The sequence below is a fragment of the Rousettus aegyptiacus genome, unplaced genomic scaffold (assembly GCF_014176215.1).
Source record: "Rousettus aegyptiacus isolate mRouAeg1 unplaced genomic scaffold, mRouAeg1.p scaffold_m13_p_13, whole genome shotgun sequence".
In the NCBI taxonomy this organism is placed as follows: domain Eukaryota; kingdom Metazoa; phylum Chordata; class Mammalia; order Chiroptera; family Pteropodidae; genus Rousettus; species Rousettus aegyptiacus.
In genome coordinates this window covers 27,550,693-27,569,965 of record NW_023416288.1, presented here as the reverse complement: position 1 = coordinate 27,569,965, position 19,273 = coordinate 27,550,693, and the positions used below count along the sequence as shown (strand labels likewise).

Here is a 19,273-nt window from a genome sequence, read left to right as displayed (position 1 = left end):
CATTTTCAGTGGAACAGAACTTTGGCTCATTCCTAGATTACTTGGGAATTCTGAAAAGATTTTAAGTTCTGGTTTAGTTTACTAACATTTGGCCTAAAATCACTGCTGAATAATATCCATTATCATTTCCAAACAAAGGATGCTTACCCTCTAGGATTCTGACAGTGATGGAATATCTATCTGTAAAGAGAGAGGACTGAGCTCTCTGTGGTAACTCTCTTGTAAATAATAATGGTTACTTCGTGGCACATCAAGCAAGAATAATAGTGCTATTAAGGGGACAATTATACATTCATTCATTTATCAACTTAGTCAAGAAATACGGAGCACCAACTTTGTCTCAGATATATTCTAGGGGTGTGGGAGCCAAGAGTGTAGATAATACAGTCCCTCCCCTTCAGGAGCTTACATTCTGGTGGTACAGGTGGGAGACAAAAAAGGTGAGCAAGTAAAACATAAATGGTGATGAGGACTATTTTAATTCAAGATGATAGTGAAAATCTTTCAGTGATGGTGGCATTTGAGCAAATCTGGAGAGGAATGTTCCAGGTAGAGGGTTACTGCTAGTGCGAAGGCCCTGGGACAATAATGGAAACTAGAGACAGGAAGGAGCTCAGGGTAGCTGGGTTAGATTGAGAAGGCAAAAAAGCTGGAGGAGGTAAAGACAAATAGGTAGCAAGGAACCAGATCTCTCACAGTCTCTAGATCATTATAAGGTGTCAGGAAGCGACCAGAGGGTTATGAGCAAAGCAGTGGTACCCACAGTATGCTAGTAGATACGAGTTCAGAAGCTGTGTAATTGTCCAAGTGAGAGAAGGTAGTGGCTTGGATCAAGGTAGTAGTTGAGATGGTGCAAAGTGATTGGACTCTGAATATAATTTGAGGGGAGAGCTGATAACATTTGTTGGTAGTTTTAAAACACACATGATAGAAAAAGAGCCAGTAAGGAGCTTTTTTGACCAAAGCAATTCGATATGGTATTCAGTTTGTAATAGTGGAAGATTTATAGAGATTCCATGAATTTCATTGTATTAGTTTCAGAGCAAGACAAATTAACATGACTAACTGATGCAACATTATTAGGATGAACAAGGTGAATAAAAAAATAATTTGTCAAAAACACTAAAAAAAAAGGAGGCAGGAGGAAACTTTTGGAGGTGATGGATAAGCTTATAGTCTTGAGTGTGCTGATGGTTTCACAGGTGTGTACTCAAACTCACCAAGTTGCATATGTTACATATATATGGGTTTTTATAAGTCAGCCATTCCTCGATAGAGCGTATTTTTTTTTAAAGAAAGAAAATAATTTGTCTCTTTTTGAAGAAATAGAATGCTCTTGAAATATCCTAACTCTGTCCTCCAGCCCCTGATTCACCCCCGATGGGAGAGCGATGATTTAGGCAGCAAAAGGATTGCTTCCAAATCACCTCTTCTCCTTTCTTCCTCTTCTTAACTTCTTCACCCTTCAGCTCTCCAGTCCTCTTACTTTTCTTTCTTCCCTGTCCTTTTTCACATTTCCTCTTTAGTTTTTCTTTCTTTATCATCGTTCTGACACGCAGAAGTGATGGTTCAACCCTTAGCTTTTTGCACAGCATTTCCTGTTTCCAGATTTTCTCCTTTGTCCCCCATTTAATTTGAGATATACTCACTCTGTGCTAAAGATTTTTGGACTTAACTTTCCTCTACAATCCCTCTAAATTATCTAGGCAAAATCTCAAGATGACCGTGTCACTTATTTGTTCAAAATTCTTCTAAGTGTCCATAATGAATTTAGAAGAAAATTCAAACTCCTTAGAAGGGCGAAATATGGTTTTTCACCCTTTTTCGGGACTTATTTCTCCCACTGCTTTCTAACGAATTATGGGAAGCACTTTAAAGCTATCAAAACGTATTTAGCTTCTAAAATTTTCCATGCTTTCTCTCACTGCCAGACCTGAGCGCATGTGCTGTTTCTTCTATCTAGGACACCCCAGCACACTTGCTCTTATTATCCATCCACGTCTATTTATCCTTCAGGCTCTGTACAGAATTCACTTCCACTGAGAATCATTCTGGTGTCCGCTAGTGGCTTTGAGCCCCATTTTTTTCCCCCTATTCCACCCATCCTGACTTTCAGCCCTATTAATTATCTTTTTAACTGACTGACTGTCTCCACCTTATGCAGTGAATTTAGGGGAGGTAGCTTAGCTCTATCACTGCAGGGCAAGCCACAATCTCTAGTATATAACAAGCACTCAAGATATGTTAGTTAAAGCAGTGAATAAATAATGGGTAACAAAGACAGTATATTAAAAATCCCACAGGGAAAAGAAAAACATTCCTTTGGCACTGATAAGGAAAAAATCAGTTTTTAGGTCGAACATGGGGAGGTTGGGTGATAAAGATGAGGATTTAAAGACACAAATTCTTGAAAGGCTGTAGGCCTTGTTTTGAATCATATGATGATTTCACTGGATCAAAGAGTGGTTTGGCAAGCAGTTGTTAAGGAACCCTGAAACTGTGCCAACATTTCTGAGCTGATCTGCTTGAGAGTGAATAAATTTTAAGGAACTATAATTACCATGTGCATTAGCCACCTATATAATTGGAAAGGTAAAATAGCACTGAAACAGTGCTGTAAATGACAACATTTATGTGCTTAAGGGTTGTCTTTAAAGGCTCAATCTTACGAAGATTTGATCTGTAGGGATCCAAGCCTTTCAAGTGCTTCAGCCTGGGACTTGTATGGTATTTGGAGACAGTCACCCTAGGGCGTGGCTGTGCACAGTTGTATTTTGTTTTGCTCAACTTCTGAGGCTAGCCAGATTCCCAGGACTACCAAGTATGGCAACAAAACTAGCAGAACATTTAGATGGTCACTAAACAGCTTGCAATGTCCTGGCAGGGTTGAACTTTCCCCAGTCTGTTTTAAGTTCTTCTTTGGCTGTTTGTCAGTGGAGTCTTGCCTCCCCAAGCACTTGGGCCAGCGGCCCCAAAGTGCTATATAAACATGCTGGAGAATTAGGCCTGAAGACAATCTAAACTGTTAGCTGACATAATAAAATTCTAAGCCATAAGACATTTTAAGGATCCTCTTTGTCATTCTTCGTTGAAAGCAGTTTTAATCAATGTTATTTAATCAGAAAATAATGGCTAAATTGTTTCCGTGAGATGTTTAATTGACTTAATCTTTTGCCAACCTTAAGCTAGGCTAAAGCCTTCAATAAAGATTGCAAAAGTATCAATTGAAGGTAAAAGCAATAGCAAACAAAAACTAATGGTCGCAATGCAGGCATGGCTTTTCCTAAATGATTTTTTTCTCTTCACAATAACCTATTAAATCTTGTCTCTTCATATTATGTGTTTCAAATTATGTTTGATATCAGTGTGGAATCAAAGTGATATAATAAATCCTTAACAACCTGAACTTATAGAAAAGACATGGTTTATTTTTGTCGAAATTTTATTTTAAAAGAATAAATGGGTATCACAGAATTCCACATGTAACTACGTCAAGATAAAAGAACACCATTTCCAACAGAAATTTTCTCTTTGAGCAATGAAAGGGAATTATCCTCTTATGGATAAAAAGCCTCCAAAATTAAAGTATAACTTGAAATATATCGAGATATAGAAAATATCATGGTATCTTGGAAATTGCAAACATTGATAAAGAAAGAGGATATAAATATTGGTCTAGAAGTTTAGAGTACAAAAAATATATACTACATTTCCTTCTAATTTTAAATTAGTTTCATTTAGAACCCTGGCCCTCATTTTCCTTTCTTTCCTTCCCATGCCCCTCATCAAGACATTGCAGTTTCTTCCTTAAGTCCAAAGTACTGGGGAGGTTCCTTCAGGAACTGGTCATTAGCAATCATTCCTGACTGGTTATGACTGAGATATCCATGTCTGGTCTACCAGCTCCCTTCAGGTCTAGAAGCACTGGAATTCCACATCCTAGTGGAATCTTTAATGAATGTGCGTATCATGCCTTTTTACAGCCTAGCAGCCTGTCTGGGACACTGTCAGGGAGTAGGGCTTGGCTTCTGGTCTCTCATGAAGCACACAGACCCAATCCTACTCTTTCACTTCCAATTCTAGTCCCTTCTCAACTACCCAAATGAAGGAAAAGGAGAGGACAGGGGCCTTAAAACACAATTGTTCAAAACAAATATCCTGCCACATTTAGGAGAGAATCTAAAAACAATCTAAAAATCCATTAATAAAGAACTGGTTAAATAGTTTGTGTCATATCCATACAACCCCCACCAATGAAAAAATGGAAAAGAATGAGGTAAATCAGTACATTCTGACATAGGAAAATGTCCAAGATAGATCATTAAGAACAAAATGTAATTTTGTCCAGTCTGTATGAAAAAATTTAAAAATATATATGTGCATGCACACACATACTCATATACCTAAATGTGCTCGTAAATGCAGAAAATGTTGAAAAACATCACAAAACTCTTAACTGTGATTATTTCTGAAGAATAAAATTGGAGGAGAGATGAAAAGAGGTGAATTTTACCCTTCTATTTAGTGTACTATTGACACTTTTTACTAAATGCATAGACAATTATTTTCTTAATTTTATAACCTCAGTTTTTGAAAAGGTAGCTGTCTGATGATATGAATCTTTTCCATAATATAATCATTATTGTATTTGTTTAATACATTTTTAATAAGCTTAAGTATTATTAAGGAACCATGTTAATTTTCTTGTTAATGCCTGAGAGCATTAAGAGGGGTACTTGTTCAGAAAATTTGAAAATTAAAAGCAGTATTCTCTTGAAGCTTTATAAATTGTCTACCTTGAAAATATGCATATATTTTTTCTCTATTGTTTTAATGCTTTATTTTATTGCATTTTAAATTATTTTACTGATCTTATATGTAAGGGCTAGAAATGTAAATCAAATGATTTTATGGACATTAAACTAACTCTCTTTATATTACTTTAAATCGTAGTACAAAATTCTCAGAGATCCTTCTCCCACATGCTCAGAAAAGCTTCCTTTTGCCATAATGACTTTTTCCTTGTTTCTCATTGTTTGACTAATTAAGTCTATATATTGAAGAATGACTTCAAAGAGTAGAATTTTGAATTATGAAAAGAACCTTTACAGGCATAAAGGCATTAATTCAAATGGTGAGCATGAAAAACGACTACAGAAGCATAAAACATAAGTAGGAGAGTGGCAAGAAATGAGGGTAGCTGGCTCACGAAAGTGTTTGCTCTTTCTGCAAGTTAAAGGAACGACTGACATTTTAAAATGAGATGTTCATTTTTTAAAAGATCATTTCTGTATTTCACTGTGGAGAATGCATTTTAGAGTGATGAGAATGGAAGGCAAGAGATCAGTTAAGAAGTTATGACGGCAGTTCAGACAAATAAAGATGACAACTTGAACTAAGCCAGTGATTACATGGATAATAAAAGAAGAGAGATGTTGGGAGATGTTTATTATTTACAGTTTCACGTAAAATGTGGGGCTCACATTTTTAAAAATTGTACAAATATATTTACACAATAGTTCATACTAGGGAATTACTGAAAGTAAGGAGTCATATTTTAAAAATCTTGAGGCACAATTAAATGACAGTAGGTATGTAAATAAAGGTTTCGTGCTATTTGACAAAAGTTTTCTAAACCAAATTCTATCACTATAATGTCATAAGAAAGGATGGTAGTGAAACTGCTGTTAGTCGCTAGACAGATTTCTTGAGCTCTGTTTCTAGTTGTCTCTTAGACACATTCTCTTGGATTCCCACCAGTATCTGACCTCAGTCCAAACTCATTACTGAATTCTAAACTCGGTCAACCTTAGTCCTTCTGACACCTCAGTCTCTCTAGTCACCCATCTTCAAAACTTTATTTTCACCTTTACCTTCATTTTCAATCACCTGCCAACCAACCTTCACTGTACCTCTAAGCTCTGTCCTAGCCTTTTCTCTCCCCTTCATGTGCAGGATCTTACTATTTTCCACCCGAACTTTTGCAATAATGTCCCCCTTCCCTGTGTTCCAGTATAACCACACCTAAATCATCTCACGCACTGCAGTTAGACTCAGTAGCCTGTAACATGGTGTTGTTCTTGTCCTTCCCCTATTTAAAATCTGTCAGGCTAGTGGACATTTCATTTAATAGAATACTTTGGAAAACTTTTTGGTATTATCTACTCAGGTTGAACATGCACACATCCTATATCCCATCCATTTCAGAAGTAGGCATATATCCAACAAAAACATACGCCCATACGCATCAAAAAACAGGTACAAGAATATTTATGGCGGCATTATTCATACCAGCTAAAAGCTGGCATTAATCCAGTCTATGCTGGATAAATAAATTGTGGGTGTCCATGCAATGCAATAGTACATGACAATGAAAAGAGTCTTTTTTTATATCAAATTCTAAGGCAAAACAAAAAACTGTCATCAAAAATCAGAACATCATTTTTGTTTGTTTTGTTTTTGTTTTAGGGAAGAGAAAGGCAGTGGTTACTAGAAAAGGACAGGAAAGGAACTTTTGGATACTGGAAATTTTCTATCCCTTTACCTGGATATAAGTTACATAGCATTTTCACTTTGTGAAAATAAAAATACACACACACACACACACACACACACACACACACACACACATAGACATCCTTCAGTGGCTCTCCCACATGTTGAAATTGTGTACAAATTTCTGAAACCTACAAAGCAGAATTGTAGTCAATGATCTGCTCCAATTTACTGATCAATGTAGTCAAACTCGTTTTCTATGTTCCCTATCACAGTCCCTCCACTCCGGCTGCGTGGTTGCTGTGGGATCCCCCCATCTTCCATCTGTATGTAACTTAGAAGCAAAGTAAGTACTTCACTAAAAATAGAAGAATTGGAAATAAAAATTTCTGCAATAATAACTTTCCAGAAAAGACTTTGGCGTTGTTGGTCCAAATCCTCCGCTAAATTCTTTTTGTTCTCCAGCTTTCTGACATACCAGGGAACTGTAAACTGTCAAGTCTCTACTGGTGATATAAGGTCATAACCAGTTAGGCTTGGAGATGAAGCCTGTTGGTACTTGAGTAAGAGACTCTTCAGGAAAGAGTGAAGCAAGACTGTGTGTTGCCAAGGCTGAGAGTCTGACTTGGCTGTGAGATGATCCTGAGGCTGGTGGACAACAATCAAAACCACAGCAATCAAAGCATTTTGCTAAATCTGGGTCAACACTGATATCTGAGAGAACCAGATATGGCCTCCTGAATTCCTAGTGAATGACAATATCCCTGTAGGTAGTAATTGTTTTGGCCAATCCTGTGGAACAAAGCGTTCATCAGTCACTAGGGGACACTGAGGGCATCTAGTTCCCTAGGGAAAAATACATGCAGGAAAAGGAAATTGGTTCGGGTTTTGGCCAGTTGGGCTGAGCTTTAGGGAAAGGCTTCTATGTGATTGTGCAAACTGAAAGAATCTGGAGCAGAGTTCTAGTTAAACAGATTAGGCAACTGTAATGGAAACTATGGGGACAGGCCACAGGAGGGCACATGTGCATTCTAGTACAGTACATCTCAAACATTCCCTAGCATAAGAAGGATGTGAAGAGTTGTTAAAACACATGTTCCTAGGTTCCACCCCAAGGGATTCTGACTCAGGTCTGGGGTCAGGCCCAGAATTTGCAGATGTAACAAGCTCCCAAGTAAAACATGGTTTAGAACAACTATCAGGCTTGTGGAACAAAACAAATTCTAGCTCCCATCCACCACTGGGGGCAGGATATGCCGCCAGCTTTGGTCCAATTTGGTTTAGGGACATGTGTGAGCTGAATACATACAGCGAGGACATCAGTTTGTACCATACAAGGTAGCAAATGCCAGTTGAAAGCACAACTGACTACTCTCCCTAGTTTGGGTAATCAGATGGAGGCCTTGTCCCCACTGTTCTAACCTGCTCCCTGGAGCTTGCAAGCGAGGTTTTCCTTCACAGCAGCTTTCCTGGCAGCTTTAGAAAGTTTACTGGAGAATTTGCCTAAAACAGTAGTTTCTAAAACCAGGACAATTTTGCATGCCTGGGGACATTTACTTGTCACAACTGGGGGAAGGAGGTGCTATAGACGTCTAGTGGGTAGAACTCAGGGATGCTGTTAAATGTTCTATAACGTGCAGGACACCTCCCACAACAATTATCTGGCCTGAGATGTCAACAGCGCTGAGAATGACTGAGAAGCTCTATCTAGAAATATATCAACTGAATTTGGAATTTCCACTTGGGTTTATATCATACTACACAGGGCATAATAAACAGTGTTATCTAAATTAATGTTATGTTAAGGCAGATTATAATAAAAGGAACATTTATTCTACAATAAAATCAAAAAGCGTTAAAAAAAAAAAAGAGATAACTAATAAAGGTGGCGAGAGAGGGAGTATCAGGGCCAGGGAGTACCTTTAGAGGGATTTTAAGCAGAGCATTTGGTAAAGGGAAGAGGGCAGGCCCCAAGTCCCATTCAGCTTTGCAGTCACTAGGCTACAGATTGGTAAATACTGGGCCCAGCACATGTTGATACGAAATGAATGAAAAATGTTAGTCTATCTTCTTTTTAAGGATTTTTATGCATGAAGATTCTACATAATTTTTTTCCCTTCTAAATCAATGATGGTTAATTACTTTCCAGTTACCAAGTTCTACTTTATTAACTGGAACTCTTTGAAAATAGTTAAAACCCATAGAAAACCAGATATAGCTCACTGTTGCATTCAATAAACACATTTTGTTTATATTTTTTTCCCCAGTATTCTGATTCTTTTTCTGTCAAAGATGAAAAACAATCAGTTAGGTTATTTTGTAATAAAATTTACACATTATTTTATATTTAATCGGATTAAACGATCACTTTTCTCTCAAATTTTTTCTTCTCCACCTTCAATAGGGTAGTCGTATTTGTTTGAGACCTCTAATATTTACAAATGCATTTTTAAATTAAAAGACTCTAATGAGAAACACTACTTTTACACTCATATTCAATGATTATTTTTTCCACGTTTCCTCTGGGTCAGGTTTTGCATCGACACTCTCCTATTATTTATTCTTCTGTGAGGTAAGTGATTTTGGTTCTGTTTTACAGAGAAAGAAACTGACTTAGAGAGTTTCAGGAAATCTATCCAATTTCATAAAGATTGTAAATTTTAGAAATAAGATTCAAATTCGGATTTTCCGATTATGGTGCCAGGAGTTGCATAATAGACAATATGACTTGGAGTGCTAAAATAAATTTCCAGCTTTTGCATATCAGACCAATAGTAGTAATTTTAATATCATTATTTGGTTATTAATAATATGACACACTGATGACTTAGCTAAGGACTGAAAACCAGGTTTCAAATCTTGCCAAAGAACAAAAGTTGCACAATCACCATATTTAATGGTTCTACATCTGATGCTTTCAAGACTCTAGCATTATTCAGAAAATTGCTGGCTTAATTACTATATCTTCATTTGTAAACAGATATTATTATATTAATTATCTGTGGCTGTGTAACAAATTATCCCCAAATTGAGTTAAAATAGTATTATCTCATCGTTCCTGTGGTTTCTAATTTGGTCCTGCCAGATATATTGGGCCTAAGAACTCAGCATTGTTCCTCTCCACATGTACCAACTACATGTAGCCTTCATTCCTAATTTTGCTTCTGCCCAAGGTGATATCCTAAGGCTGAACATACAGAATATTAGATGCAGAGCAGATTTAACAATTATGAGTTATTTTGGTCAATCTAATTGGCCTAATAATTAAACTTCAAATTAAAATATCTCCTCCTTGTACAAAAAGAGAAATAGTAATAGGGAAGAAGTAAGGTTATTTCAACCCTCTTACTTCCTTTAGGCATTGGATCTATTGATTAATGGTTAATATTAACATATTTCATGTAATTCATATCGATTTCTCTCATAAGCACAATAAGAAATTCTTCATAGTATTTTAGAAGGATGCCTGACGTATATTGTCCATGTACATCTAATAAACTAATGTGTTATTTTCTAGGAATACTGTTAGAATAAATGGCTACATACAACCTTCAGATAGAGATCTGAACATTAATAAGCAATATGTATGTATACAGTAAATTAAATTTTTTACTTTAGCTTTTAAATTTTGGATTATGTAGAAGTTTGGACATACACAGAGTAAACAATAGAACATCTGTCATCCAGGCCCAATAACCAACAACCCACAATCAACCTTGCCCCACTCTCAATTCTAACCATCTTCCCTCATGTTATTTTTGAAATTTATTCCAAACATAATATCACTTTATGGAGAAATAGTCTGGTACATATCTCTATATGAGAAGCAGTCATTGTTTTTAAACAAAACCACAGTAACATTTTAGTCTTAAATAAATGAACAATAATTCCTTAGTATTATTAAAAAGTCTTTTGTTCTTAATTTTACTTTATTTTTGTAGTAACATGGATAGATAATTAGTAGTTCTCAGCTGGGAGTGATTTTAGCTCATAGAGACATTTAGCAATGTCTACATTAATGGTTATAACTGGCGTGGAGGGGGAAGGAGGTTGCTACTGGCATCAGGTGGGTGGAAGCCAGGTATGCTGCAAACCACACAGAACAGTGCCCCATAACAAAGAATCATCTACTCCAAAATGTCAATAGTGTCCCTGTGGAGAAACCTAGACAGACAGACAGACAGACAGATATGAATAGTATGTATAACAGACAAAGGTTTATAAAGAAGAGGGCTACAAAATATCCATGCTATAGGGTCATTTTAGTCATAAAAGGGCAAAAATGGACTTAAAATTGGAAAGATGATTCAGAATATATAATTATTTCAATCAATATGTCCTATAAATCAGATGGAATGTCATGATTTTTTTTTTTTTAAATGGGGATGAGTGGCCAGGTATTAATAATTGAAACATCTGTTCTGGGTGTGGATAAAGAAGTTCATAAGAGTACAATGTTTCTTACACAGGCAGCAGAGTCAAATGTTTAGGAAATACAGGTAGAACACTAGCAAAAATTATTTTAAATTTGCTAAACAATAATCTGTCAAAAATGGCTTTCTTTCATGTAAAATGATGCTATAATGTTAATGCTTGTGACATGTTTTTAAGAAGAAAATAGATATTAGTTACTTTAATGCAGACAGAGCTATGCTCATTATTCTCTGCAGAGAACCCCTGGCAATAATTTACCTCACAGCACAGTAGTTGATGCAGATCAAAGCTGTATTATTTAAGTGTGTCCAGGGGGCAGATTCTAGCTCACTGCCTCACACTTTAAAGAAAAAGAATATACTGGTTTGTTTCTTGAGAAACAAAATATGTTTCAACTAGGTTCTTCATGTAAATCCTATAAGATTTGAACTCGCATGAATTCCTCTTATTACCTGGGATGGACCCCCTTCTTAACTCAAATATTCTAAAATCCGAAGGGATTACAGAACAACTGTGGATATGTAAATCTCTTTAAATGAACAGCAGCATATTTTCATTGAAAGTAAACCTGAACGCAATCTAGATTCAGGAAAGGAAATGGCAGAGAGAGAGAGAGAGAGAGAGAGAGAGAGAGAGAGAGAGAGAGAGAGAGAGAGAGAGAGAGAGAGAGAGAGAGAATAAAAAAAAGTGGGAGTCTGTAGTTGCTATAGAATGCGCCTGGCTTTTAGCTCACAGACAGCTAATGAAGTCCAACTCCGAAATTTCAGGCAATTTGTATACCAAGCTCCTCCTTTTCTGTAGTCTTCTTTTCCATTGGTAAAATTCTTTTGCAGGGTCATGTAGGGATCCCACCCCTTCTCTGTGTTTTCACTCTGAAGCTCTACACAACTTTACACCTGAATGAACGCCAAACCTCAGGGATATATAAAGGGGACCTTGAGGAGGAATTTCACAGTTACAGTGCAGAAGCAGAGGGAAAGGAATTAACTAGCTCTCCAGACAAGCAAATCCTCTACTCACCATGCTTCCTCCTGCCATTCATTTCTATCTCATTCCCCTTGCATGCATCCTAATGAAAAGCTGTTTGGCTTTTAAAAATGATGCCACAGAAATCCTTTATTCACATGTGGTTAAACCTGTTCCAGCACACCCCAGCAGCAACAGCACGATGAATCAAGCCAGAAATGGAGGCAGGCATTTCAGTAACACTGGACTGGATCGGAACAGTAAGTGTGTTTTACTTGTATGGATTTTGTCTTTTAGTTTTTGGTAGCATTAGCTCACATTCCTGTAGAATTGTTTCATTGCTAACTAACCTGAACTATATATATTTTGCTAAACAAACTGGGAGTAATCTGATGCATGTGTATGTTGGCATTCTTCCCTATAAAGTTAACATAACTAAAACGGTGATTTGATAATGCAGACACAAACTTAAGTTTTATCAAACATCCAAAGAGAAAATGTTTCCAGGAATTAAACTGTTGCTTCTTTAAATCATGCACAATGAGAATTTTTTAAAAGTGTTGTTCTGGGTAGTATAAATTCAGGTCGTTTTCTGTATATTTCAGGACATGTGCAATTCTGGTAAAGTACATAAAGGTAACTGACCAAAGAATGTACAAGAAATCAGGAGAGGAAAAAAAAAGCTTTCTTTCACCACGAATTTCTAAAATAGTAAAATAGTTGCAAGTTTTGATGATGAACAATGTAAAAGAAGGATAAAACCGAAAATGTTGGAGAATCATATTTTTCTGAGCTAATTCCTTATTAATCAGATCAAAATTTAAGTAACTGTGTATTTCTGTGAGAGACTGGAGAACTGTTATAATTGTAAGGATTAAAATAATAACAGTGTGATGATATATTGTGTAGGGAGCATTTTTCCCCTTTTCTGTTTGCTTAATCAATACACTTATTGACCACTAGGTTAGAGGGATTTCAAATTTCTTTTCCTAACTTTTGCTTCACTCCTTTCCTTTAAAAGAACTCACTTGCTAATAATCAATCAGGTTTTAAGAGAGACACAGAGAAACAGTGCACAGAAAATCTTACACAAATCTTTTGCTACTCTTCCTCAACTCTATTCAACTGCAAAAAGTAGTTTTGACCTGTGACTGCTGATGTCTTTCTAAGAAAACCAAGGTGTTTTAGCTTTGATGAAGATGGTTGCTTTTATGTACACAGGAAATATCTGATTATTATTAGATTACTGAGCAATGTGGTGGGTATTCATAGTCAATGAACTGTCACTGCAAAACTGTCTATGCTCTATAGATACAAGAACAAAAAGCTAGACAAGTCAAAATTGTCTCTGGCTGTTTCCAGGTGCATTCCTAAGCCAGCTGCAGGAAGGTGAGCTGGAACCGAATCAGACAGGGGAACGCACTGACCAGCCAGCTAGTTCACCCTTGAATTTTAATCCCACATTCTACGGCTATATGGATATGTGTATAAACACCCATTTTTCACAGCTATCATATCTCTTTAGGCTATATCTCTCACCTCAGAAGTACCGGGGCATAGAGATGAAGTAAAATACCTTGTTCATTATCTACTTCAAATTAGCTTTCACTATTCTATGCAAGGCCACTTCAATGTCCCTGAGAAGTTTTAACTTTTTAACTTTTAGTAGTTATACTTTTAAATATTTCTCTCCCCTGGCTAACAAGACTTGCTTTCTTTTCAAGCCTGTTACCAGCAATTCTCCTCAAGTTTAGATAACAAAGCAATAGAAAACTCAAATATGAGTTTTTCTTGTTATATAAGGCATATAACAAGGAACAGCCAATTAGAGAACATATTTATCAAATTCAAATAAACAAAAAGTTTGCCATGACCAATATTCAGAAAATGAACACCGTGGTTCCTTTTGCAGTTATAAATCAGACATGTTAGGCATTTTTCTGCCATAAAATTCATGGAAATGTAGCCAAGTTGTTATGGCAACCATACGTTCCTGATTTAGGGGCTTTTATATTCTTTACATTTTGAGTTGCAGTGACATTTTGCATTTCAAACATTTTAATCTTTATGTTTTTAAGAGATAGCTTGGGAATTTATGTTTAAAATGTAGTTATTAAGTTTGATATGCAAAATGCCAGACTTTGTACACATATGTATGCATGATTTTTTATAGCTAGATTTTATAACTGAAACAAAATATTACAGACAGCTTATGTATTATACACAATATTGAAATACTTTCCACATTTTCTCAACAGATTTTTTTATAAAAACCTAATTAAGAGCACTTGCAGACATTAATAAATATGATCTGTGAGAAAGAGAAAGTTAAGATATATTCTTTTTTAGCCCACTGAAAAATGAATATTTACATATAAATGTAAGAGCTGCTTAACCTTTATTGGGGAGTAAAACTAAGCAAGTGGAATTTTCAGATACTCCAGTAAGCAATTAGCTAATGTCATACATGAAAAAAGAAATGAGGCCTAATTTACTTTCTTTCAAAAAAGTCGTAGTCATGTAAACTGGTAATTTTCATGAAAGTGTCTCTACAACCATCCAGGCAGATTTTTGCACTGTGAAAATAAAATAGGGGTTCACTTTCTATTTGGCAACTTGCTATCATTTGCATATTATTTTTCTCATTGCAGATTACTTGAAGAAAACAATGTCCATTTGCTTTTTGCCTCTGATGCACTTTCTTTTTTGTTTCTTCCAGCTCGGGTTCAGGTGGGTTGCCGGGAACTGCGTTCCACCAAATATATTTCTGATGGTCAGTGCACCAGCATCAGCCCTCTGAAGGAGCTGGTATGTGCTGGTGAGTGCTTGCCCCTGCCTGTGCTCCCCAACTGGATCGGTGGAGGCTATGGAGCGAAGTACTGGAGCAGGAGGAGCTCCCAGGAGTGGAGGTGTGTCAATGACAAAACACGTACCCAGAGAATCCAGCTGCAGTGCCAAGATGGCAGCACACGCACCTATAAGATCACCATGGTCACTGCCTGCAAGTGCAAGAGGTACACTCGGCAGCACAATGAGTCCAGTCATAACTTCGAGAGCATGTCGCCTGCCAAGCCAGCCCAGCATCACAGAGAGAGGAAAAGAGCCAGCAAATCCAGCAAGCACAGCATGAGTTAGAACCCAGACTCTCAAAAACTGTACTGACTAGTAACCATCTGCTTTACAGATTTGATAGCTTGGAAGACTCAAGCCTGCCATTGCTATTTTCTTACTTGAAAATATACACTTTCTGCTTTGATCAAATCCAGCAAGCTGTCCTAAGTATCAGGACCTTCTTTGGGAATAGCTTTCCTTTTCAAGTTTTTCGAAATGTATACATATCCATGAGTGCAATTTGCATTTAAATTCCACGCATCCTGTAGTTTAATTCTCCATGTTTCTTGAAAGACTGGTGATACTATATACATACTGTATGCTGAATCATTACTTTTTAAAACAGAAAAGGGCTTCTCAGTTACCCTTCACTTCCTAACCAAATCCCCAAGCAAAACCCCTTCAAAATTGAAAAGTTAAAAGTGTTGCCATGAATCTTTCCAATAACACTTCAGAAAGGTGCTTTTTGGGTAAACTTCATGGGTACAGTTTAGCAGCCATGAGTGATCTTCCTTTGAAAGAGTGAAAGACCTGTGACATTTCACTTCAAAAATAAGCCCTGTAGCTTTTTACGGTCTCATTGTATGAAATTATACCCTGCATGCTGAACTTCGCTTGGAATGGAATGCCAGAAATGCATGGCAGCAGCTAATAAGTAAAGCTGATTAACTATTTATTTGTCAATGTTATTATTTAATGAGCTTTCACATGTGATTTTTTTCAAAATGTCAATTTTTTTTTTTTTATGTTATGAAGCTTTTTCATGTACCTATATATTTTCCTGTATGATTTGTGGTTGATCTAGAAATATAAGAATACCTGTTGTAGATATGTAAAATAAATATTTTAGTCTTCTTATTACATATATGTTTGGTCATAAACTTTATCAATAGTATGGATCTTTTAAAATCAATAAGATGCTTTGTAAAGCTAAAATATAAAATATTTTGTTTAATCTGTGCAATCAGAAGGTGATTTGACCTTCAATTCTATCAGTTTCTTTTTTTAAAAATAAACACTATTAAAAGTTATTGTCCTTGCCTCTAACATGTATAAAAATATACATGTTTATGAAAATTACAGAATAAATGTGTTGTAGTAATTGATTTTTTTGATAAGGCACATTTGAGTATTGCCAGAAAGTTCTATAGTATGAGAGGAAAGAGGGAAAGTCAGACCATCTCTCCAGTAAATGAGATGATTATAAAGGTTGGGTGGCAATTTAGCAATGAGCTGTATTAAGAATATAATTTTTATATACACCTTGGAGATGCCAAGTCTGCTGCCCATTATAATCACCTGTGACAGATCTTATAAGACCCAATGCCCAGGCTGCCATCCAAATTACATCATACTTTCTGGGGTAGAATTCAGGTATTGGCAGTTTTTAAAGTTTTCCAGGTGATTCCAACGTATAGCTCAGTTTAGGAAAGAAACTGAAAAAAATCACTGTCATATGTTGGGGAACTTTGAATATTATTGCATGGATCCCAAACCAAAAATAAAACAAAAACAACTAAGAAAACAAAAACTAATTTTTCAGTGTTTTTCACATTTGGCTGTTGTCATATTAAGCAACATAATTATAGTCTTGAACCAGATTATACAGTTAAATGATTGATGTGTCAATTTAATTAAATGATCGATCCTATTACTCCAAATAAAGAAAACCAAAGAGGCTTGGTTATGTATTGATACGATCTTCTGGGTTTTCTTATTTTGGATCTTGAACATGAAGGTGTTATTAGTAATTTTTGTTGCTTAAAGTCACATGTACATTACCCATAGCATACTAAGTTAAATAAGAACATTAATACTGTACCTTTCTTATAAGAGGTAGGAGAGTCTCAACATATATAAAGACAAAAAAAACCCTCTAGATTTTATAATAATGCTAATTATTTGTATCATCAAATAAAGTAACAATTCAGTCAACAATAGATTTATCTTCTAGTCTTAATAACTAAGGTCTTAAACTATTTCATATTATATCATCATATGAATAAATGGGATATTTATAGTAATTATAGGTTGAATATATCAAAAATTTATTTTTCCATATGCCTATTTTACTTGTTCATTATTGCTCAATATGGGATATTTATATAACATAGAAAACTAAAGACATTTTAGTCATTTATTCCTTCTCAATATGATAGCACCTTCTACAGAAGGCCTTAGAGATGATCTCAAAAATTAGTGTGTCCTAAGATCTGAGGCATAAAAAAATTTGACTTGACAATGGCTTCTCACCATCAAGAAGATTATATTTTTGTCTTTTGCTAATAAAACATTGAAACGAAAGTTTTGGTGATAATAAAATGCTAAAATCATCGCTGATTGCTAATAGTTTATTAGTAAATGAATTTACTGGGAAAAATAAAATGGAATAAAAAAAGCATATTTAGTTTCTGTTAAGTCAAGAATTAGATCTATTTCTCATGGTCACATTCAATGTACTGATCTATTTCAGGCCACGTTACATTGGTGATGCATTTATTGCATGGCATTCAACATCAAATAACAGGAAAAGGTCAGCATTGATAAGAAAGGCCTAGGAAAAAATCAGGCTCTCAGTGAAGTAAAAATTAAAAGTCAACAGAAAGAGTAGCTTTGTAGTTATTATTTAAAAATGCTAAAATGCACTTGCATATGAATTGTTGATCATATATTTTTTTTTCAGTTAACTCACATGTTCCAATCTGATTAAATGCTGCATAATTTTATTGTTGTCACTTAGTAACTAGCATTTCAAAGTGGTGAATTGTGCTAATTTTAGTAGTTTGACCTTTAGTTCATATTCATAATATTTATAAAGAATTTGTTTATCAAATTTATTTTGACCACTTTGAATAAAGGACTTTTTCAAGTGGTTTGATAGATGATAGATAGATAGATAGATAGGCAGATAGATGTTGATATTTATAGATATATTAGAATATAGGTGGATATTAATAACAAGAAAAATTAATAGTGTGTATAAAAATAAATAATACATATAGTGTGTTGTACATAAGCTAAACATGGACATGGAGCCTACAGAAATACCTATTAACAAAAAATAATATTACAAATAATTTATATTTACTCATTTAGCTAGTTACAAATGACTACTAATTGACAATAGTTTGTTAGTCCTGTTATTATATTATTTTTGAAAAGAAAAAAATGTTTTTAATAAAAAACTGAATCTTAATCCAATATAACCCTATATCAAACTAGTAAGGTTTTACCCGATTTTGCTGTATTCTTCACCCTATTCTACTAGAATGATTTATTTTTATTATATAACATGATCTATCTCTTTAGCATGATATTTACTTCAACAGATAGTATAGTTACACTCGGCAGTTATGAGTGGAAAGAATAATATTTTGCTGAAGCAAAACCGGAGAATTTCCAAATTGATGACTAAAATTAAAGCCTTTGAAGATTTAAATTTAGTATGTTGCAATATTTTTTATTTTTTGCAATCACCATGAAACTAATTCAAAATTTAATTCATTATTTCTGGAATTAAAGTATCATCTGGATTACACTTAACTCCTGAAAATGTTTCTCGCATTAAATTTGGCAATTCACTGCAATTCCTAAATTCAGCATTTCTATGCTTCTTATAGTCATACAATTCTAATAAAGAATGAAATGCATATCAAATCTTTCATGGAATCTTTGCAGAAACTCTGAAGGAATTCAGTGGGAAAATGTTTAGGATTCTTGGTGCTAGAGCACATTCTCTTGTTAGAATGTTTCCTTCCCTTAAGGGCAGATAGAGATGACTTCCATCTTGGTTTCATTGGAGCTTATTAAAATACAGGTCTAGTTTGAGGTGAAGTAAGTCTACATTTGAGAAGTAAGTAGACATTTGGCCACTAGAAATCTTCGTTACAGCCACAAAGAGAGACATACAAGAATGGGTGTCCCAAAAAACATTCTCCTTGTCAGTATCATTTTCAATTTTATTGATTTTCCCATCATTCCTGACTCTTGAGCTAACATGGCATCTGCTGACATTGCCTGCATATTTTGCAAATTGTCTGGAAGAGCTATAGGGTAACAACTACTATAGAAATCCCAGTAGGAAGATGTTTCAACTTCTAGATTCAAGAGTTGATTAAACTGAATTAATGCCAAGCTGACTGCATAATTATTTCCAGTGCAAATTAGACAGTGATAGTTTATCATCTGCATTGGCAAACCTGCTGAAAGATTTATTTTCTGTTACAGATAAAGAATGAAACAGTTTGGGAGATTTATAAAGGAACTT

General features: G+C 35.2%; 2 protein-coding genes across 6 annotated transcripts in view; one reads left to right on the top strand and one right to left on the bottom strand.

The window, feature by feature from the left end:
- The window catches only part of LRRC72 (leucine rich repeat containing 72), a 116,477-nt gene that overhangs the window by 66,392 nt on the left and 30,812 nt on the right, over nt 1–19,273 (bottom strand). The gene's annotated exons all lie outside the window — the stretch shown is intronic.
- SOSTDC1 (sclerostin domain containing 1) lies at nt 11,759–16,037 on the top strand. The gene is made up of 2 exons (XM_016139462.2): nt 11,759–12,155; nt 14,615–16,037. The coding sequence occupies exons 1-2, from the start codon at nt 11,951–11,953 to the stop codon at nt 15,028–15,030; spliced, it is 621 nt and encodes a 206-aa protein (XP_015994948.1). The 5' UTR covers nt 11,759–11,950; the 3' UTR covers nt 15,031–16,037.

What these genes read in the sequence shown, in the direction of transcription:
- SOSTDC1 (XM_016139462.2), top strand. Translation starts at nt 11,951, where the DNA reads ATGCTTCCTCCTGCCATTCATTTCTATCTCATTCCCCTTGCATGCATC. An exon ending in CACTGGACTGGATCGGAACA is followed by an intron (nt 12,156 to 14,614) that starts GTAAGTGTGTTT and finishes TGTTTCTTCCAG; the next exon opens with CTCGGGTTCAGGTGGGTTGC.